The sequence below is a fragment of the Prionailurus viverrinus genome, chromosome E1, assembly GCF_022837055.1.
Source record: "Prionailurus viverrinus isolate Anna chromosome E1, UM_Priviv_1.0, whole genome shotgun sequence".
Taxonomy (NCBI): domain Eukaryota; kingdom Metazoa; phylum Chordata; class Mammalia; order Carnivora; family Felidae; genus Prionailurus; species Prionailurus viverrinus.
The window spans coordinates 48,052,860-48,075,747 of NC_062574.1; the positions used below are offsets into that span (position 1 = coordinate 48,052,860).

The window sequence follows — 22,888 nt, forward strand, 5'->3', positions numbered from 1 at the left end:
TATTCCGACAAGGATTGGATTCCGTTGCTTAGGAAGGGGAGGGAACCTGCAGGCGGAGACTCACGTCTAGGGCTCGAGACCAGCCGTGGACCTGGAACGCCTTTTATTTTGTACCCGCTGTCTCCTGCACAGCCCGGACAGAAGTCAGTCACTGTGAAGGCAGGAGAGTGGGCGGCTCTGCGAGGCAGTGAACAGACCAGCAAGAGCACAAATACTTTTATTTGCAGTTGAAGAGCAACGCAGGTATCCAGAGACGGGATGCTACTCTCTAATCGGACCTCCTTGCTAGGGGTCGTGCCACACACGCTTCGTTGTTCAGCGGCCGGAGGCCCAGCAGCCTCTCAAAAAGAGGGTTTTCTACGAAAGGCTTCTGTGAGGTCGGATGGGGAGAGGACAACTAGAATGGAAGACAGTGCCGGGCACTCGGCTCCCCTAACCAAGCTCCACACCGACACACGCAGCTCCCCGCGGTGCCGACCGCCGGTTACGGAGTTAAGACCTTACCTGCCTTTAACTCCTTTTCCATTTCGGTAAGATTCGGAGCTGCTTTTCAGGAAAGCGTAACTTGTGTTTAAGGAACAGGATGAGGATGGCAGACGTTAAGGCCATTTATCCATGAGCTCTGTCCTCCCCTTGACCAGCTCAATGCCTCCTACCTCCCGAACTTGGCAAGACAGACTACATGGCTCCAGGCTGTCTGCAGTCCTCCCCTGGAAGGAAACACGGGGATGGAAGTCGACGGCACCGCTTTCCCCACGTTTTCCGCAGGGGCCCCGCAGTCCAGGCGACCATGGTAGCTAGTCATCCACAGTGATGTTGCGGAAAAGGTAGGCCATGGATTCTCCGTTGTGGATTCTCCGAATCGCTTCAGAAAGGATCAGACTGATATCCACGGTCTTTATCTTGGGACACTGCAGCTTCTGCACCTCGTGAGGGACGGTATTCGTCACCACCACCTAGTCATTGCGGCAACGGGGGAGATAAACACTGTTACTGATGTGCGTGCCCCGACGTGGTCACGCAGAAAAGTTGAGCCAGCCGCCTCCCCGAGCTCCAAACTACAAGACCTCATTCCGCTGAGTATAGTTTTTACAAAGCAAACTCAACCGACATTACACAAGAAAAAGGTGACAGAGTCCAGAACAGAAGATTGTGAATGTCACGGTCTGCTTACGCAGGAATGACAGGGCCCGGCGCCTTGCTGAACCTTCCTGTGGTCAGGGAAGAATTCGAGGCTTCGGAGAAATGCCACCAGAGTACCAAATTACACCGCAATACAAACTACATGAAGTACATAAAGCAAAGCTTTATGCCAACAGACACATGTTCCCAACTACACGTCTGGTGCAACAAACGGCCGGCCGGCAAGGCCACTACCTCACAGGCCCTCCAGGGAGCAGCTCGGCAGTATTGATGGAGACACCTTACTATTCACAGAAAAGAGAGAAGCCAGTTTGGACGCAGGCTCAGTGTGCCAAGAAGCCCCTTAAGAGCAGACGCACCTCGTCAATGGAGGACTCCTCGATCAGGCGGGGGGCCTCCGCAGACAGGATGCCGTGAGTGGCCATGACATAGATCTTGTAAGCGCCTCTCTCTTTCAGGATCTCCGCAGCAGCGACGAAACTTTCCACGTCATCGATTATGTCATCCTGAGAAGAGAGCAGACTTAGCAGTAAGGAGCCACCCTCCGTCTCTCTGGACACACGCCTCTCTGCTCTTCTCTGCGCTCGGTTTCAGAGGATTTCCAACTGGAGATCAGAGCTGTCTGCCGGGGCCCCAGACTGAACATCCCGCAGTGGCAACAGAAGCGTGTGGACGGTGCTTCGTGTGGCTGTCAGTACTCAGAGTCACATGTGACACGTACAGCTAGACGTCGGGACACATTTCTGTGTCCCGTTTACTTGTTTTCTTTTTTTTTTTTTTTTTTCAAGAAAAAGTGAAATGCCAGAACACAGAAATAAAGTGAGCCATTGTAATCAGGCCCAGCAACGGCATTTAGAGCTGGGAGCAAATCGGACGTGCTAACGTACAAAGAACAAGGCACTTGTTCTCATTCGTAAAAATGGAAGAGCTCATCTTTAGTTCATCTCGTGGCCCTAAAGCTGAAAGTTGAGTCCCAGACCCCTGAAGACAAAGGTTATTCATGGGGTTGAATTCTCTTACGGGAGTTCCTGTGTTCTTTTCACATCTGTAGGTTGTAATGATCCCTGTTCAACTAGATAAACATTTCTACTTGTCCTAAGGGAGTGTGGATGAGAAAGGACAGACGAATCCATTTAATAACTCTGTCATCCTCACTAGAAACATACTCCCAGAGTGGACAACCTACTAAGAGGCAGCAGTGTCCTCCCTGCACACGAAGGACGACACATGACCACGACCATACCACGATGATTGCGATGCGCCCGCCAACATCTCCGACTACAGTTATCGGTGGCTTCTCTTTGGCCATCATCACTAGCAAGACAAAACAAATCACAAGTTAGTCACGTGTCACTAAATAAGTATAATCGCAACCGCATTCCCTGGAAGTGGTGGAAAAAAACCCATTTAAAAAAAAAAAAAAAGAAAAGAGGAAATTCTCCTAAATGAACCTAGGGTCTCTGAAACAGACTGTCTAGAGCAGTGCTGTCCAGGAGAAACAGGTGAGCCATATGTAATTTTATGTAAAATTTTATGTAAAAAGAGGGGTGCCTGGCTGGCTCAGTTGGTGGAGCACAAGACTCAAGGTTGTGGGTTCGAGCCCCTTGTTGGGTATAGAGATTACTTAAAATCCTTTTTTTTTTTTTTAATGTTTGTGTGTGTGTGTGAAAGGGGGTGGGGAGGGGCAGAGAGAGAGGGAGACACTGAATCCAAAGCAGGTTCCAGGCTCTGAGCTGTCAGCAAAGAGCCTGACACGGGACTTGAACCCACAGACTGTGAGATCATGACCTGAGCCGAAGGTGGACGCCTAACCGACTGGGTGGCTCAGAGATTACTTAAAATCTTCAGGGGCGCCTGAGTGGCTCAGCCAGGTTAAGTGTCTGACTCCGGAGGTCATGATCTCACAGTTCATGGATCCAAGCCCCACATCCAAGTGTCCAACTTCGTGCTGACAATGCAGAGCCTGCTTGGGATTCTCTCTCTTTGCTTCTCCCTGACTTGTGCTTTCTCTTGCTCTCAAAATAAATAAACTTTAAATAAAATCTTTAAAAAATAATAAAATCTTTTTTTTTAAGATTACCGTTGACTACGTTTTTTTAAATGTTTATTATTATTTTTAAATTTTTTTTTAACGTTTATTAATTTTTGAGACAGAGAGAGACAGAGTGTGAACAGGGGAGGGGCAGAGAGAGAGGGAGACACAGAATCTGAAACAGGCTCCAGGCTCTGAGCTGTCAGCACAGAGCCCGATGTGGGGCTTGAACCCACGAACCGTGAGATCATGACCTGAGCCGAAGTCGGCCGCTTAACCGACTGAGCCACCCAGGCGCCCCTAAATGTTTATTATTATTTTTTAATTTTTTTAACGTTTATTTATTTTTGAGACTGAGAGAGACAGAGCACGAATGGGGGAGGGGCAGAGAGAGAGGGAGACACAGAATCGGAAGCAGGCTCCAGGCTCTGAGCCATCAGCCCAGAGCCCGACGCGGGGCTCGAACTCACGGACCGTGAGATGGTGACCTGAGCTGAAGTCGGACGCTTAACCGACTGAGCCACCCAGGCGCCCTTAAATGTTTATTTTTTAAAATTTATTCTTTTAAAGTTTATTTATTATTGAGAGAGACAGAGAGCGAGCACAAGCAGGGGAGGGACAGAGAGAAGAGGGGACAGAGGATCTGAGGCAGGCTCCGTGCTGACAGCAGAGAGCCCGATGTAGCGCTTGAACCCACAAACCATCAGATCATGACCTGAGCCAAGGTCAGCTGCTTAACCGACTGAGCCACCCAGACACCCCAAAATGTTCATTTATTTTTGAGAGAGAGCACAAGCAGGGGAGGAGCAGAGACAGAGGGAGACAGGATCTGAAGCAAGTTCTACACTGACAGCACAGAGCCCGAGGTGGGGCTCAAACTACTGAGCTGTGAGATCGTGACCTGAGCTGAAATCAAGAGTCAGACGTTCAACCCGCTGAGCCACCCAGGTGCCCCTAAAATAAAATCTTAAAAAAAGAAAAGAAAAGTAAAATTAATAGATTTTAGGGGCGCCTGGGTGGCGCAGTCGGTTAAGCGTCAGACTTCAGCCAGGTCACGATCTCGCGGCCCGTGAGTTCGAGCCCCACGTCAGGCTCTGGGCTGACGGCTCGAAGCCTGGAGCCTGTTTCCGATTCTGTGTCTCCCTCTCTCTCTCTGACCCTCCCCCGTTCATGCTCTGTCTCTCTCTGTCCCAAAAATAAATAAATGTTGAAAAAAAAAATTTTTTTTTAATAAAATTAATAGATTTTATTTTACCCAGTATATCCAAGATATTATCATTTCAATATGTAACAGATATGCAATAAATAAATAAATAAATAAATAAATAAATAAGGGATGTTTTGCTTTTTTTTTTATACTAAGTCTTTGATATTTGGTGTGCAGTGTCCATAAATAGCACTGGCCATGTTTCAAGAGCTTAAGAGCTACACGTCACCAACAGCCACTAAGAAGTCTTCAGACAGCACAGGTCTAAGGACAGAGCGAAAGAGCGAGGAAGATCTTATCGACAGGAGAAGCCACGCTGTGATGCCACGCAAGCCAGAAATATCTGACTCTAGCTGAGACTGATACAGAAATGTAAACTCAATCCCACTCTGTAGAAAACGAAACTGGTAAAGGTGCCAGATAAGAGAGCCAGCTTTGCCTCACTGTCTTCCAAAGTGACTTTATTTGGACAATGTAACCTTATTATCAGATTATTATCAGATAACTGGCCTATTGACATCATCAGTTTCCTGAAAATTAGGAACTTGAGGACAATACCCATGACTCCATCATCTCTTCCTGATTTGACTGGTCCTTAAAGGAGAGGCTTCTTATCTCACTGGACAATTTACACGTGGGAAGGCCCATCAGTATACAAACCTAACTATGGGGTAGAAAAGGGAAACAAGAATTCACCCTCAAAAGAAAGTGAGCAAACAGAAGAAAGAAAAAAATTTCAGAAGAACAGGCTAAGTAGTCTACTTTTTAAAGCCTTTCGTTATTCTGAAATATTAAACCAGGAGGGGGAGAGGGACACAAGAATAAAACTCAAGGTAGTCCTATAGGTTAGTAATTATCAGCAAACAGTCCATTTTAATGGAGTCCTCTCTACAGGTACGGCGACCCTCAAAGAACAGGCGTGCCTCTCTACCTACCAGCAATCGGCCAAGCCGAAATCCAGCACTATTTTACTGGCCAATTTCAACCAACATTTCCTGATTTCCCATCCCAGAAACGAGGGCAATTTTTTTGAATCCGGGCAGTTAAAAAGGCTCTGCATATACATAGCACCTAAAAGAGGGAGAAAATAAGCCACCGACATTAGGAAAGGCTTCCCTAAGCTCTGTCTTTAAATTAGACCACGTGAGTAGGTGGTTGTGTTGGCCTACCCACTTCTTAGAGAGATGTGGTCCCTGTTCTTGACCATCTTCCTCTGTGAAAAAAGAATTGCAAGCCAGTGTCCCTCACCCAAGGCCAATAAAAACTCAGCTCAAGTTTGATGCAGAAAACATGTCACAGTACTCCTGTTTACTTTTCTGTAATTCTGCTTCTCCCAAAAAACTTCTATCCGTTTGAAAACCAGGCATGGCTATAGGATGGAGGCTTAAAAGGCTTTTTTTTCTTTTGAAAAGCAAACATCCCTCCTGGTAGGCTCATTCCCTGCTCCTAACTGGGTTTGAGATCCGGATAAAACTGAACATACGATATGGTCGCTACCAAAAAACAGAGACTTTAGTATAGAGTCAAGGGAAATGAACAGCACCTCACAAACCCAAATTTCCTAACAGCTTGCCCCAAAAATAAAACACTGAAAATTCAAAATTTTCAGTAAAAATTTTCAGACATTTTCTGTATGTACTGAAGTTTAAGGGTAAAAGATGCTAAAACTACCGTTTAAGATTCTGTTCTCTTGCCTCATTTTCTCCAACAAAACCCAATCTGTTTAAGGATAAGATGAACTGCGGGGTACCTGGGTAGTTCAGTTAAGTCCAACTCTTGATTTAGGCCCAGGTCAGGATCTCACGGTTCGTGGGATCGGACCCCGCGTCGGGCTCTGCGCTGACAGCATGGAGCCTACTTGGGATTCTCTTTCTCTCTCTGTCCCTCCCTGGCTCATGCTGTCTCTCTCTCTCTCTCTGTGTCTCTCTCTCAAAGTAAATAAACATTTTTTTTAAAGTATTAAAATTTATTTTATTTTATTTTTTTAATTTTTTTTTCAACGTTTTTTATTTATTTTTGGGACAGAGAGAGACAGAGCATGAACGGGGGAGGGGCAGAGAGAGAGGGAGACACAGAATCGGAAACAGGCCCCAGGCTCCGAGCCGTCAGCCCAGAGCCTGACGCGGGGCTCGAACTCACAGGCCGCGAGATCGTGACCTGAGCTGAAGTCGGACGCTTAACCGACTGCGCCACCCAGGCGCCCCTTAAAATTTTTTTTAAAGAATAAAATGAATTGTGCACCATCACTTGTGGCCAGAAATCACTATTAAAACTGTATCAACTCACTGCAGTGAAAATGTCAATTTATCAAATGACCTCAATACGAAGAAAGTAGGAAATTATCTTTTGCTTTTAAAATTAGCATTTTGCAAGCCACGTTTATAACCATCCTTAAATTTCACATACTCTTTTACTCTTTCCCCAGAGTCAATTAACCAAAACTTCCTCTCTTGAAATATAGAGCAAGAAAGAACCAAGAGGAATTACTCATTCCTTATGCAGTTTGATCTTGTTCTATTTTTAGTTCAATGGAAGGTCAAACTTTATCAACAGACTGACAGTAAAAAGAGATCTAAGAAATAAAGGTCTCCAGTAGAACCAGAACTGAGGTTATTTTCAAGCTCACGACTCCGTCCACACGCAAACAAGTCAAAACTTACATTTAATTGAGGCGCATGTCTGTTTTCACTTTAGTGGTGAAAACCACATCTTCACTTGTAAAATTAACAACCCAGGAAAACCAAGCCAGAAAAGGAGACGTTCTCTCCTTTTTGTGATCCAAACTCTTTAATTTTCACCAGTGTGGCAAACACAGAGCCGTCTTTCGCAGAACCACTGGCCTACAATCCTTTCAAGTTCATTAGATGCCCTTGCCATCAGGACGGATTCAACTCTACCTTATAAAACAGAAAAATTTATACGACTTCACTTGTTTTTTAAAGTTTATTTTTGAGAGAGAGAGAGAGAGAGAGAGAGAGAGAGAAACAGAGTGAGCAGGGGAGGGGCGGAGCGCGAGAGGGAGACACAGAATCCAAAGCAGGCTCCAGGCTCCGAGCCGTCAGCACAGAGCCCGACCCGGGGCTCAAACCCACGAACCGTGAGATCGTGACCTGAGCCGAAGTCGGCCGCTTAACCGACTGAGCCGCCCAGGCGCCCCTCTAAGACTTCACTTTTAATAAATGACTCTATAACACGGTTCCTCAGGCTCGGCGCTCCTGGCATTCTGGGCTAGGTAGCTCTCATGTTGTACCGCAAGGATGTTTAGCAGCTTCTCTGGCATCTGCTCAACAAGACGCCGGTGGTACCCGCCCTCCTTCGCGGTCGAGACAACCGGAAAGGCCTCCGGACCCTGTGAAACATCATGGGAGCGGCGGAACCGCTCTGGGTGAGAACTACCGCTGGTCTGAAAGAACGGGTTCCGGAAAGATAGAATAGTTCGTCTGCCTAAAAACTGCGAAGACTCTGGTCCTAGCAGTCCAGCATCGTCATCCTCAATACCATTAAGTAAGCCCTTAAGACGTACCAGAAGCATAACGGACATATAAAGCATATTTAATTTGGAAGGTACAATTACACATACAAAACTAGCATTTTTTTTTTTTTTTAAGCATCCCCTTGGCTAAATCTGTAAGAAGAAATCAAAAATGATCCCACGGCAACTATAAAAAGTGGTCATGTGAACACACCTGCATGTGGATGAAGGAACACACTGCTTCACACCAACATAGAAAATACTACGATAATTTGGCAACATCTATCAAAATAACCTCTGACCCAGCATTTTGTTTGCCAGTCTTCATCCTGTAAGTACATTCGGTCACTCAAGAAAGAACAGAAGTCAAGGTTAGTCAGTAATGTGACCCAAATCTTGGCTAGTAAATACCACTTTCCACTAAAGGAATCGGGGCTCCTTGTTAGGACGGTTGATTCCAGGGCTAAGAGAGGACACGATAAACATGGAACGTCTAGTTGTACCAGACAGTACGGAAGTATCAAAAAATGATACGGATGCGTCAAAAGAACGCGGGAGGTGGCTCGAAGGCGTCCTCTTTGGCCAAGTCTAAGACAATTTGAGCATTACAATAAATAGTAGCGATGGATTAGAGAACATGCTGAACAAAGTAAGATTCCACGAATCCATCCCGATATAAGTGAAGGAACGAACAGGGCAGAAGGGGAGTTGGAAACATCACCATGTGACAACAGTCATAGTAACTGATTCAACCTAATGTGAAGAAATACACAAGCCCCAGTGAAGGGATATTCTATAGAACTGGCCTGTACTCTTCAAAAGCGTCAAGGTCATAAGGGACCAAGAACAGAGGAGCCATTGCAGATTAAAGAAGACTAAAGAGAAACGTCAACTGAGTCCGATGTATGATCTTATACTGGGTTCTGGGCCAGAAAGAAATGATTTCCCTTCACTCTAAAGGATCCTGGTGGGACAACTGGTAAAATATGAGTAAGGTCTGCAGATTAGGTAATAGTATTGTAACAATGTCAGTTTCCTGAGTCTGATAACTGCACAGTGGTTACCTAAGAGAGTATCTGTTTTTATGAAATAGGTACTGACGCATTTAGGAATACAGGGGCGCTGTGTCTGTAAATCCCTCTCATATGCTTCAGAAAAAAAGAGTATGTACATAAATGTTAAATCTGGGGCTCTGAGTCAAGAGTAGAGAGGAATTCTGTATTATTCCTTCAATTTTCTCTAAGACTGCAGTTTGTTCAAAATAAAAAGCTGAAATATGGATCCTGGATCCCGCTGCTTCACTCCAAACCCTGGCTCCGCCAGCTCCGGGCCGGGTCTCCATTTCCTCACTGGCAGACTAAGGGACAACACAAGCACTTTCACAAGGTCGTGTGAAGACCACATCTGGAGATCTACTAAAGGGCTTCGAATACCTCTTGACACATAATAAGAGCGCAAAAGATGTTTATTATCACTGGTGCTTTGTTTTTCATAACCAAAGCCTGGGAAAACTCTACATGTTCGACAACAGGGGACCGATTCAATAAATTATGGTATACCCAGGAAACGGGGCACCACGAAACTGTCAAAGACCGAGAGATCTGTATAGACTGATAGGGAAGGGACGGAGCAATGTGATATATTACCACTATGTGAAGATGAAAGAACGTGAGATACATATAGTCTCTAAACGGATATAAGAAGCCAACTATCTGCAGGTCAGAGCAGCTGGGGAGGAAAGAGAAAAATCTAGGAGGAAGACAGGGGAGTGGGGTAGGAAAGTTTTTTTTACTGGAAAGAATTTTATACTTTTTGAATTTTGAAGTATTATCAATGTATTGCCTAGTCAAGGACTTTAATTATGAAACCTTCAAATAAAGTAAAATGCTACGGTACCAAGAATTTAAATTGACAGAGTATATTGCTTGTTTGTCTTATACAGAAACCTCCAAAGTTGAAAACAAAGCAATGGAAATTCGATAGGGGAAAAAAATCAGTTTACACCTTTGACAGGAGTCTAAGTAACCTGGGGTACAACCATTCTGATATTTTCCCACTCTATTAACCTCTGTATGTTTCTGAGGCATGGCAAATAGATGCAGATTTGAAAAAGAAATAATCTTTGGGGTGCCTGGGTGGATCAGATAGTTGAGCATCCGACTCTTGATTTCAGCCCAGATCATGATCTCACCATTTGCGGGTTGGAGCCCCGCGTCAGGCTCCGCGCTGTCAGCACGGAGTCTGCTCGGGATTCGCTCTCTCCCTCTCTCTTTCTCTGCTCCTCCTCTGCGCTCTTTCTCTCTCTCTGTCTCAAGATAAATAAGCAAACTTAAAAAAAAAGAAAGAATCTTCTCCCTCTAAAAAGTATATTATATATTATAGTATAGGATGCCGGTCATTACCACTCAAAATCCATGGAAAGAAATAGCCTCCACACTGTTGGACTAATTAATAGCAAGTTAGTCAAGTATCAGGTCGAAGGGCTATATTACTAAAACAAGTGCTAAAAGTTACCTGGATCGCCAAAGACTAGTGCATGATCAGTGGCTGCTACTGTCGACCTGACCAAAGTATAGAAGCGTAAGATTTCGCACCATTACACATACAGCATTTTCATTAGAGCTAAAATTATTCCACACTCTCTGAATGCTAAGTGCCACCCAGATTAGTTCCATTGTCCTCACATGGTCTGTGAATGTAACACAATCTCCTTTTACCAAACGGGAAATCAATGCAATACCATTCAATTACTGGAAATACCAAGATAGCATACATCCACACACGTATTAACTCCTAGCCAGTCACACTACTCCCAACTTTCTTCCATTTACAAGCGAAATAAAAACACAGAGCTAATCTTACACGGCAACTCCAGGCCCGGGTGGACGGTGGCATTTTTGACCATCGGGGGAGAATGACGACCGTCATCCATGTCCAACTCTGTACACTGGGCTTCTCCGTGGATTACAGCCAACCCCAGACGGAGTCTCTCCGCATATGACTGCGCCCTAAGAGAAAGAAGGAAGCAGCAAAATTCACGGGAAGAAAACCCAAGTGTCACTATCTCATTACTCTATTTATCATAAAACGAAAACATCACTCAGGCTTTTAGGGACACACAGGAATTATTTATACAAATCAGAGGCCTTACTGAGGCCTAGACCAGAACGTTAAGTGCCTCAAGAGGCCCAGGAATTGACATGTGGGCCAGCATCTGATTCTGGATAATTTTGGTTCTACCCTTTGTCCAATATTGTAACACTCCTAGGGGCGCTTGGGTGGCTCAGTCAGATAAGCGTATGACTTCGGCTCAGGTCATGATCTCATGGTTCATGGGCTCGAGCCCTGCATCAGGCTCTGTGCTGACAGCTCAGAGCCTAGAGCCCGCTTCAGATTCTCTCTCTCCCTCTCTCTCTCTGCCCCTCCCCTCCTCGCACTCTGTCTCTCTCTCTCAAAAATAAACATTAAAAAAAACAAAAACAAAAAAAACCCCCTGCCTGAAAAATGCTCATATCCCTTTGTTTTCCTTTTCCTGAGAACCTGAAAGGAAGAACTTCCTTTTCTCCCCCAGGAAAACGGAGTAATTCAGAGACTGATCTGTATTGTTGGGAGACTAGAGACAAAGCTGTGGTGGGGACAAGACAATAATGGGAAGGGGGGTGGGGGACGTGCACTCAAGCCAACGAGCCTTTCCGGGACACATTATGACAGACCCTAGATTCCAAAACAGCTCATTCTGACTCAGAAGCACCCAAAAGGAATTTTTACAAACGTCTAGCTTCTTTACCTTTTGGCCGCATCAGGAGACTTCGCTACAATGACTGCATTCCTGTAATTTGGGATCTAGATTTGGGGGAAAAATAAGAAAATACTGGAAAGTTATCAAAAATAACACCTGGAAGCTGGCATGACACTTTTTCCTCTCCTAACAGTGACCCATACTAGCAATCGGATATGCTAGGATTTCATTTACACATTTAAAATTCTTTTAACACTTATCAATGAACATCATTGCCAAAGTACTGCTACATCAAGAAGCTAAATAATTAATTCTTAACACCTTCATTTAAGAAAACATAGGTAAATTGCTAAATATACTTAGAAGGAAATCTATTTTTAATGGCTTTACAAAATATGATCCTCCTCGCCTCTATGCTGACCCTATCCGGCTGCCTGAGGCATGAAGACTTAAGGGAAAGATCATTCGATGTGCCCTTCCATATTGAAATCTGATACCAGAGAAAAACTACATAGGGTCTCTTTTGAGGAAAATGGGGTGTTTTCTTGTGCTCCTCACTTCTTCCTGGATATACTGAAGCAGGAAAGGTGAGGCTCTAAGGTTGTCCACAGGAAAGCTGAAAAAGCCTTGAATTTCCTTTTGATGAAGATCCATAGTGATAATGTGAGTTAAACCTGAAATTTTAAAACAAACAATTACAAAGTTCACCCCTACAAGTTACTGGCTACAGTGGCCACAACCTAGACGCCCACTCCTGTTCCCTAACCGAAGGCTGAAAGCAGGGAACGGATTGCGAACAAACACCGTAAGCTACAGAGACTTTATTTGCGACCTTAACAAAATTGAATGGACTAAACAATGGGTCAAGCCTCATGTGAAAGAGCCTATGCCTTCTACATAGACAAAGAGCGCTAAAGCAGAGAAAAAGTGCTCTCCTTTACTATCATAACTAGCTTGGTCCCGAAAATGAAGAAAAACCAGACAGAAGCAAAGATATGAATATGGGATTAATAAATACTAGAGAAGTAATGGGTGTAAAAAAAAAGATAGTAAGGCCTTGACTAAAGAGTCTAGGAAGAAATGTTAATAGGCCTGTGGCTGAAGCAGAAGGAATAAGAAAACAAATCCAAAGTAACATACCTATTAGAAGAAAAACTCATGTAACACAAAGATAAGACATTGGAGTTTGGAACAAGTTCTAAATGTCACATAAGAATGGGTCAAGAAGTATTCTAGAAAAACAAGATACACTCTTTTTTTTTTTTTTTTTTTTCAATGTTTTATTTTATTTTTGGACAGAGAGAGACAGAGCATGAACGGGGGAGGGGCAGAGAGAGAGGGAGACACAGAATCGGAAACAGGCTCCAGGCTCCGAGCCATCAGCCCAGAGCCCGACGCGGGGCTCGAACTCACGGGCCGCGAGATCGTGACCTGGCTGAAGTCGGACGCTTAACCGACTGCGCCACCCAGGCGCCCCAAAAACAAGATACACTCTTACAGTCAACAGTGCTGATCGAAAAAAGGTACACGTGTAAAAACATTACAAATGGCCAAAGGTCACTGCAAAACTTCTAGGGCAGTATTTCTTGTTCCTCCCCAAAACATTACACATTTTTAGAGAATGGAATTCAAATGTTTTTTCTCAGGACTCAAATATATATTAGAGTTTTTAAGTAAACACGCCAGGCAAAAATCCCGGTAACTAGAAAGTGTTTTTACATTTGATTCGTAGGCCAGAAAGCATATTACCACTACAAAAACACAGAATGAAAGCAATTAAGAACGAGCTGCTAGACAGAGAGACAATCAGGGAGGGGGGAAAAAAAGAGCATTATATAAACTGGACAAGTAGCAAAAGAAAAACCTGGTTTTCATATTATGCACATGAACAGCATTTAGCTAACCGAGGCACATACATAAAACCTAGACCTGGAGCTCAAAAGATCCCCTACGGATGCCAAGATCACAGCTAAAGTTTTCGTGGTCAGATGAAATGAAAAGAAGTGACAGACGACGGAAAAGCCCAAGATTAGAGAAGAGACGACGTCGCACTCGAGTAAGGCAAAGAGAGAAGAAAGAGATGAGAATTTACACCTAAGCTCACATATCCCTAACCAGAACTATCAAAAGGGAACAGAAGAAAGTAATTAGTGAGCAACACTTAAAACCGGTCCCGAATTAGCTCTGAGGGAGGGACTACTCTCAAGCAGGAAGAGTCCTAAATGAGCACCCCAAGGTCCGCGGCCACACTCACCTGCTTTCGCCAGCATGGACGCCAGGAGCTTGCACACGATGGAGCCCCTCTTCCTCATCTTGCTCTGCTTGCTGTAGGGGAAGTAGGGGATGACGCCGATGATGTTCCTGGCACAGGCCGTCTTCAGCGCATAAGCCATGATCAGTAACTCCATCACGGCGGTATTCACATCTCTGAAACAGGTGAAGTTTGTATTTGGGGGGGAGTTTCATTTACTAACCCCTAAAAGAGGTCTGAACGTCAGCGCTGGCACACGGGCCGCCAAGATGGGCGTCACAGGCATTTTTATCGTCACCCAGCTTATGATGGCACCTTGTGACTACAGGGGAAAGGCTGTTAGCTCTTTGCAGCTGTGGTTGTCATCTGTGGTTAGGTAAATCCATAGCACAGCTACCCACACTCACCTACGCCTGGCTCTTCTGTCAGTGATGCCATCACTGGGGTGGCATGTGAGGCAGACGTCAACTGCTGGTGGCCAGAGTTAAGCAACACCCGCGGGCACCATCCCAGGCACGGGGGACTCAGCCCCTGCGTCCTGCGAACGCCAAGGGGGGAGGCCCACTGTCCTGCTATGTAGCTGCCATCGCCAGGAAGGATTTGGTCTGTTTGTTCTTCCAGGGGTAGCGGGTAGGGCAGAGGATGGGGAGGTCTTGGAACTAAGTTCTCAAAAATCTCATCCCTTTTTTCTCAAGTACACAGATTCCCAACAGAGGTTACTCAGAGAGAGACAAAGAAAGAAGTATGAATCTGAAAGATATTCAAAGGAAAGGCTACTTTCAATTTTAATGAATGTGGATTGCTACTCTTCGCCAAGGCTGATGGCGCCCAAGAAGGGCTCTGCCCTTAAAATAGGTGAGAACCAAAAAACCCAAAACCAACCAACCAAACACACACACACACACACACACACACACACACACACACACACACGCACAAAAGAGGTGAAAATCTTAGGGCAGAGGGAAGCTCCGAGCTGAGTCCCTTGTGTCATTCCACTCCAGGTCACGTGGGAAGGTCTGAGACTGGAAGCCAAAAGCGGCCCCGACAGGGTCCTCCCTGAGTTTCGTGGAGGCGAGTTCCCAGAGAATCTGAGACAGGGCCCACTGGGCAGGAGACTGGGCCGAAGACTCTGCCCTTGGGGAGGGGCCTGGCGGATGCCTCCTTAGCTGTAGCTTGGAACACACTGGGCTAGCAGAGTGAGTTCAATGGCTGGGGGGAGGTACTCTGCCCTCATAACCCAGTAAGACTACTCTCCCCTGTTCACATAAAAGAAAAAAAAAAGAGGTGAGAGCCTTGAAATCCTTCAGGATGTTCTTCCAATGGTCCTTGGATTATTCAAGAATCGTCAAACACCCTCTCTCTGGAGTCAGGAGTGTATCTCCCTTGCCTTCCTGGGAAAGAGGATCATTTCCCACATCTTAGTTTCTATCCATGTGCGCAGCCGGCCCTCTGGGGGTCAGTTCTTGAACTGTCTGATACACAGCAGCGACGCCCTCATTTACAGCAAAACGGAAAGCCTGCCATCAACACGGTACCGACTTCGTTGAATAAGATACTCATCATGGAGATTGCTTTCTAGCCTGAAGGGCGGTCGGGCCAGTTCCTCTCAGTCTCTGAATTCGTGTGTGTCCCTCTCTCTGAGGGCATCGGTCCTCGGTGCATCTGGGAGTGACACGCTGCAAAGACATCCTTGTGCTCCGACCGCGTTTACTTCCACATTCAACTTCTAGAACTTCCGACCTCACCTTTGTAATTTGGATTTTTCGTAAATATTTCAGGGTTCGGTCACACAAGCATTTCTCCCAGAGCGTGGGTATAATTGACTCAGGGCTCAATTTTGAGACAACTCTGACCTTCCTTCCGGACTGCTGACAGGTTACGGTATTTTCCGGTTATTTCCTTCCTCTGAAATAAACTGGAACATTCTTACTTCTCATGCTCCCAAACTAATACTGTCCCAAGTCGGGCATCACAAGGTTAGAGGACACACAATCTTTTGGCAATAATCAGGACAAAACATTTACCAAACACTTTCAAGGTACTTCGGAATTCGTTAGACCTGGTCAATGTTAGTTCATTCACATATTCAACAAATATTTATTGGGCAACAGAAATCAGGCACTGTTAGGTGGGGGAGTTAAAATGGCAAATGGGGCCGACCACAGGGAAGAAAATGCCAGAGGCCCACACTGGATCACCCTCGTGGTAATCACGTTTCCCAAGAGGGGGCACGTCTAACTCCACGTTCCCCCTCCCAGACTTTTATTTATTTTTTTATTTTTCTTCTTATTATTTTTTTTAATGTTTATTTATTTTTGAGACAGAGAGAGACAAAGCATGAGCAGGGAAGGGGCAGAGAGAGAGGGACACAGAATGTGAAGCAGGCTCCAAGCTCCGAGCTGTCAGCACAGAGCCCGACTCGGGGCCTGAACTCACGAACCGTGAGATCATGACCTGAGCCGAAGTCGGACGCTTAACCGACTGAGCCACCCAGGTGCCCCTCCCCTCCCAGACTTTTAGACTTCATTCCACAGAGGGGAGAGCTGCTCTTCCCCCACTGGATCACCTGAACTGTGCCTCGTGGGCTCTGAATGTTAAGCTGGAAGGTTACACAGTACCTGGAGGACAGCGTGTAAATAACTCAGGCGTCCACATCTAGACTAAACACCAGGCATCACATCTACTACAGCCAAAGTCCTCTTCCGCATATAGACTGCTTGACAATGTTGGAAATACAATTAGAGCTTTCTTAACCTTCCAGGGGCGTGATACTGTGCGGTGTTGCAAAAGTTCCGCCGGCTGTGGTTTCTTCCATCAGACCTCAATGTCAGCAATATGGTTAGAGTTGAAGTTAACAGATTCCGAAAGAGTATCTGCCCAGGTGGCTGGGCTTTTAGCTGGCTTTGTAATAGCATTTATAACAACACAACCAACCGTAGGATGCAGTGAGGTTTGGGCAGCACACCTCAAGGCCCGCCCAGATAGTAAGATGTTAACATAACAAAATGAACAATTTTCAAAGAGCCTGGATTTCAGCAAAACTTCCCTTTCACGAATTACTAATTTCTGCCGTGGGATTTCATTTTCTACTTTTTCCTCTTCCTATTGACCTATGCCAAGGGATTCAACATCCGCCAGCCCGAAGCTGAGGAAAGCCTCCCATGCCCCGCCCGTTCGGTCAGGAAAGCAACAAAGGAGCCTCTGTCACACTGGCTCTCCCCGTTCCCTGCGGGACACTAGACAAACCGGACAGCAGGCAGTTAATCTGTGGGCTAGCAGGGTGAAGAGAAGCTGGCTGGCAGCCTCTGCTTTGTTTATCTGTTCCCTAAGACTGTTCCAAGTACATCCTGGCTAGTTTTCGTGGTCTTTGTATCTAAGTAGGACAATCTTAATTGTTTACCAACTGACTCGTTTTTCTTTCCCCTAAGATAATCACATCCTATATTAAATTCGACCCTTGTTGCTCTGCCGGTTTCGATAAACAAAGATAAATGAGACACGAGGAAGCAGACATGGTCTGTATACGCCGGTCGAACTGCGCAGGACCGCAATGACAGGCCGACGCCATAGATGAAAGGAGTGACAACATGGCAACGGGGTGGGATTTACCCCACCTCCGACCCCGCGACTTAATCATCTGAAGCAAATAAGGTATAAATGTTCTTCTCTTTTTTAGTTTTTAAAGTTTATTTCTTTTTAGAGAGAGACAAAGGCAGGGTGAGCAGGGGAGGGGCAAAGAGAGAGAGAGAGAGAGAGAGAGAGACAGAGGGAGAATCCCAAGCAGGCTCTGCACCGTCAGCACAGAGCCCAATGCGGGGCTCGAACTCACAAAACCGTGAGACCGTGACCTGAGCTGAAACCGACAGTGAGACACCCAACCAACTGAGCCACCCAGGCGCCCCGTAAATGTTCTTTTAATGACTCTTCTTACATTACATCAACACACTAGGCCTTGTAACATAAACACGGAAATTGTGCTTCAAAAAACACTCTGTAAGCTTCACATCCATTTTACTTCCTTCCCTCGCTCAGTATGTTTGGAAGCTCCTGGAGTACTGATGTGACATGTTGGGGTTCGGGAGCGAACGGTCAAGAAAGAATTCTTGAGACGTCTTCAGTGCAAAAAAGGCTGTTTTATGAAAGCACGGGGACAGGACCTGTGGGCAGAAAGCACTGCACCGGGGTTGTGAGGAGTGGCTGATCATATACTTTCAAGTTGGGAGCGGGGCCAGGGACAGCGTTGAGTCTCGAAGGAATATGGCAGCAAGGTGTCCAGGACCTTGAGGGGCTAGCTCTTATGAGGAAGAGGTCATTTCCTCCAGTAAAACCGTAGTCATGAGACCCTGCAGATGTCTATCAGTAGGCCAAATGCTTGGAGAATGACTGCTAGTCTGTATCTTGGGTCTGGGAGGGGGCAGTTAGAGATAAAGGAAGTTTCCAAACGGATTTTTTATAGGATCCTGGAAGTTGGACGAACGTCAAGCTAAGACTGCCTCTTGCCTCTAGCAAAGTATTAACGTGGAGGCAGCTAAGCTCCCTGAGGAAGGTCACTCTGCGTGTCTCTAAATACCTGTCACTGAGCTGTAAGTTGTGAGGAAGTTCAATTTTTTTTTCTTTCGCCTTTGTTCTCCACATCAAGTATCAAGACATTTAAATCATGCAACACAGCGGTGCCCAGGTGGCTCAGTCGGTTAAGCGTCTGACTTCAGCTCAGGCCATGATCTCATGGTTTGTGGGTTCGAGCCCCGCATCGGGCTCTGTGCTGACAGCCCAGAGCCTGGAGCCTGCTTCGGATTCTGTGTCTCCGTCTCTCTCTGTCCCTTCCCCGCTCTCTCTCTCCCTCTCAAAAATAAACATTAAAAAAAATTTTTTTTTTAAATCATGCAACATAATCACTTCATTCAGAAAGGCTTTTTGCCATTTCCAAAAAATTGAATCCACCCTCAACAATAAAAAACGTGCGATTACTGGAGCAAAGGGAATATGCTGCGGGCTCTGGAGGGGGGTTTGGAAGGTGAGCCCCACCTTCTGGTCAACAGAAGGGGCTACTGGTCAACAGCACCACCAACAGGGGTGATGACATTAGTCTCCCCTGGCGAGCACAACACCAGAGGGCAGCCTTGCAGGTGATAGAGCTCCCTCGCTCTCTGCATTTTGCCCCCAGACAAGACCCTCAGGTCTTCCCCTCATTTAAAAAAAATTTTTTTTTAAATATTTATTTTTGAAAGAGGGAGAGGGGAAGAGAGAGAGAGAGAGAGAGAGAGAGAGAATGAGCGGGGGAGGGGCAGAGAGAGAAAGAATCTGAAACAGGCTCCAGGCTCCGAGCTGTCATTGCAAATCCCGATGCGGGGCTCGAACCCACAAATGGTGAGACCATGACCTGAGCCAAAGTCAGGTCAACCGCCTGAACCACCCAGGTGCCCCCTCCCCCTCATTTCTAAGGTGCAGCATCGAACAAAAGCACGAGGCAAAAAGAGTGCCAGGACCGGGAGGAAACCAGTACAAAACCAAAATTGCTGGAGGACTAGTGGGCAAAGTTACTATCAAAGTACCTATCAGAGCCGCCTTATCTACCAATACTAGAGGCATGGATGTTTACACCCAGCAATTCCATTTCTTGGAATCTTCCTATGGAAATACCAGAAACACAAGATGTCCAGGCAGGGTATGTGCTGCAGGCACTCGGGCACAGGCTTCTGAGGACGGATTCACCCCGTGGGGGAGGGAAGGGCTGAAAGTTCCCACCCTCTATCCTCTGCTGACTTCCCCAGGAGCCCCCCTCTAGTGGTTATCTAGAAGCTTCCCCAAAACCATCTCAATAACGTCAGCTCAGGAGTGGCTGTAAGGGGCTTGCTATGAATAACAAAAGACACCTTTATTGCTCTTATCGCTTAGGAAATTCCACAGGTTTTAGGTTTTAGGAGCTCAGCACTGGGAAAGGAAGACCAAATATATATATATATATATATACACACACACACACACACACACACACACACACACACACACACACACATATATATCTTTTTTTTTTTTAAGATTTTATTTTTAAGTGATCTCTACACCCTGGGGCTCGAACTTACAACCCTAACCGAGATCAAGAGTTGCATGCTCTACCAACTGAGCCAGCGAGGCGCCCCCAAATATATATTTCTTATTACAAGTCACATTTTCACTGAGGCTAAAAGTAGCTTCCATGTGGGATTTGGGTGAAGGCTTAAAGAAGATACATGTAAGAGCCTCACCCCGATGGCCTCCAGTGCCGTTCTCATCTTTTTTTTTAATGTTTATTTATTTTTGAAAGAGAGACAGAGCATGAGTGGGAGAGGAGCAGAGAGAGAGAGAGAGAGAGAGAGAGAGAGAGAGAGAGAGAGGAAGACACAGAATCAAGCTGTGAGATCATGACCTGAGCCGAAGTTGGGTGCTTAACCGACGGAGCCACCCAGGCGCCCCAAGTGCCATTCTTACGACGACCACAGTCTCAGGAATCTCAATAAACCAAGACAGGAAGGTCTGCATTTTCCAGAGACATACACAGATACCATCTACACCAGAGCAGCTTGAAATGGGCCACTATGCAAAAAAAAAAAAAAAAAAAGTGCAAAAACTGTCTTGCGAGGTACACATCGAGGTACACATCGGCAGGGGCCATGCATCGGATTTAACAACAAAAAGCTTTTCGGAGCGCCTGGGTGGCTCAGCCCGCTCTCCCCCCCCCCTCTCTGCCCCTCCCCTGCTCATGCTCTGTCTCTCTCTGTCTGTCAAAAATAAATAAACATTAAAGAAAAAAAAAAGAAAACGGAATTGTTGCTTCTATGATAACAGAACTCTATCGCTAAGATTTTTAGAGGAAATCTTACCTCTAATGCTAATCTTACCTGGGTATTGTTTGTATAATGAAAATATCTTGGCCACGAACAGATTCTTTTATTTCAACTCTTGTTTCTGAAAAATAAAAAAAAGTCCAATAGTTTAGGGAAAGCACTTCGTGATGCACTAATTGGGCAGCACATGGACGGAGTCAGGATGAAATCTAAATCAACACTTCACCTAGCGCACCAAAATAATTCTGCAAGAGATCTCGGAATGACAAGCATCCATATAAAAATAGTGAAGCTGAAGGGAAAAAAACCAAAAATACGCTAAAAGGCAAAAAAGTAACACAAACAGATCCACATAAAATCTCGGGGTTCAAAAAAGCAAACCCATCACCGAAATAAAGACAGGAAGCCTGGGGAAAAGTAAAGAGGTCAAAGGTTAACTGCCTTCTTCCCACAAATGCGGAGGCCTCAGGCCCTGTCCTGAGGTCCCCAAAGTGGAAGACCTGGGCCAAGTAGACGAGGCCTGATCCAGGAGAGACAAGGCAACGCCAAAGGCTGGGAGACTTTTCAGGCTAATGTGACAGAAAGAGACCAAGAGATGGGGCGCCCAGCTGGCTCAGTAGGTAGAACACGCGGCTCTTGATCTCAGGGTCGAGAGTTCGAGCCCCATGTTGAACATGGAGCCTACTTAAAAACAACAACAACAGCAAAATAAAAAGGCCCGGAGAGCGAAGAGTGGGGTTGGTTAAACCACCTTCTCGTCCTCAGGTGCTTCACCTCAGGAGCTCCCCAGATGCCATCACCATAAATTAAAATTGTCACTGCTAAACAGACTAGCTCGTCTATCTGCTTTCAGCTTTAGGTTTTTGAATACCAGTATCTCCTGACTTGTCTTGACGGTAGATGAAGTTTTTAAAGCCACCAAGTAGAAAGTTACTAAGTGCGGGGGCGCCTGGCTGGCGCAGTCGAGCGCGCGACGCTTGACTTCAGGGTCGTGAGTTTGAGCCCCACGTGGGGCGTTGAGATGACTTAAATAAATAAAACTTTTAAAAAAAGTGACTAAGGGGCGCAGTGACTCTTGATCTCAGCTCAGGTCATGATATCACAGTTCATGAGTTCGAGCCCCACGTCAGGTTCTGCGCTGATAGTGCGAAGCCTGCTTAGGATTCTGTCTCTCCCTCTCTCTCTGCCCCTTCCCCACTTGTTCTCTCTCTCTCAAAATAAATTAATAAACTCAAAAAAAAAACAAGTTTCTAAGTGTGGAAGCGGGATGAAGGATATCTGGGGGTTAATTATACCGCACATGGAACTTACAACATTTTGGGCACATGTGTTTCCCACTAAACCGGCCACTAAATCACCTTTCCTTTTTCAAATACCTTCCTTTTTTAGATGCCTGAACATCACTAGGTCTTAGTAATTTACCTCCTCAAGCTACTTACACCACAGATAGTTCTACCTTAGAAAGAAAAAAGGAAGCAAGAATCATAAACCTAAGCTTTCAACTTTGCAAAAATAGTTCCAAACTATTTTTTTTAATTTATTCATATTTGAGAGACAGAGAACGAGTGGAGGAGAGCAGAGAGAGAGGGAGACACGGAATCCGAAGCAGGCTCCAGGCTCCCAGCTGTCAGCACAGAGCCCGATGCTGGGCTTGAACTGTGAGATCACGACCTGAGCCGAAGTCAGACGTTTAACCAACTGAGCCCCCCAGGCGCCCCAGTTCCAAATTATTTTACGTTAACTTGTCTTCACAGGGCATTGTACAGCCTGAAGTACACAGCCCCACTAGATTTACGATGCAGCACTCCTAGGACACGGACGACAAAGTGCTTTGAAGCATTATCATTTAATGTCACAATTTTCCACGGAAACTCAGAGGGCAGCAAAAGTGGGTTACCAACCCAGGATGAGAGTCTACAAGAGAGCTGAGAAAAAAATTTAGGCTGAAAGAACTCAAAGCTGGGTTTGTTTGGTTTGTTTTTTATTTTTATTTATTTATTTATTTATTTAAAAAAAATTTTTTTTACATTTATTTATTTCTGAGAGACAGAGAGAGAGACAGAGCACAAGTAGGGGAGGGGCAGAGAGAGAGGGAGACACAGAATCCGAAGCAGGCTCCAGGCTCTGAGCCATCAGCACAGAGCCTGATACGGGGCTCGAACTCTCGAACAGTGAAATCATGACCTGAGCTGAAGTTAGACGCTCAACCGACTGAGC

The 22,888-nt window shown here is 45.7% G+C and overlaps 1 protein-coding gene across 1 annotated transcript in view; it reads right to left on the bottom strand.

Moving 5' to 3' along the window:
* Positions 1-201: 201 nt before the first annotated feature.
* Positions 202-22,888, bottom strand: part of PRPSAP1 (phosphoribosyl pyrophosphate synthetase associated protein 1) — a 28,466-nt gene continuing 5,779 nt past the window's right edge. Inside the window, exons 3-10 of the mRNA XM_047831804.1 lie at positions 20,726-20,792; positions 13,848-14,020; positions 12,152-12,267; positions 11,642-11,697; positions 10,717-10,862; positions 2,387-2,457; positions 1,503-1,649; positions 202-956 (exon numbers count right to left, since the gene is read on the bottom strand). Of these exons, the coding sequence (XP_047687760.1) occupies positions 798-956; positions 1,503-1,649; positions 2,387-2,457; positions 10,717-10,862; positions 11,642-11,697; positions 12,152-12,267; positions 13,848-14,020; positions 20,726-20,792 (935 nt within the window). The 3' untranslated portion in view covers positions 202-797. The remainder of the gene's footprint in view (positions 957-1,502; positions 1,650-2,386; positions 2,458-10,716; positions 10,863-11,641; positions 11,698-12,151; positions 12,268-13,847; positions 14,021-20,725; positions 20,793-22,888) is intronic.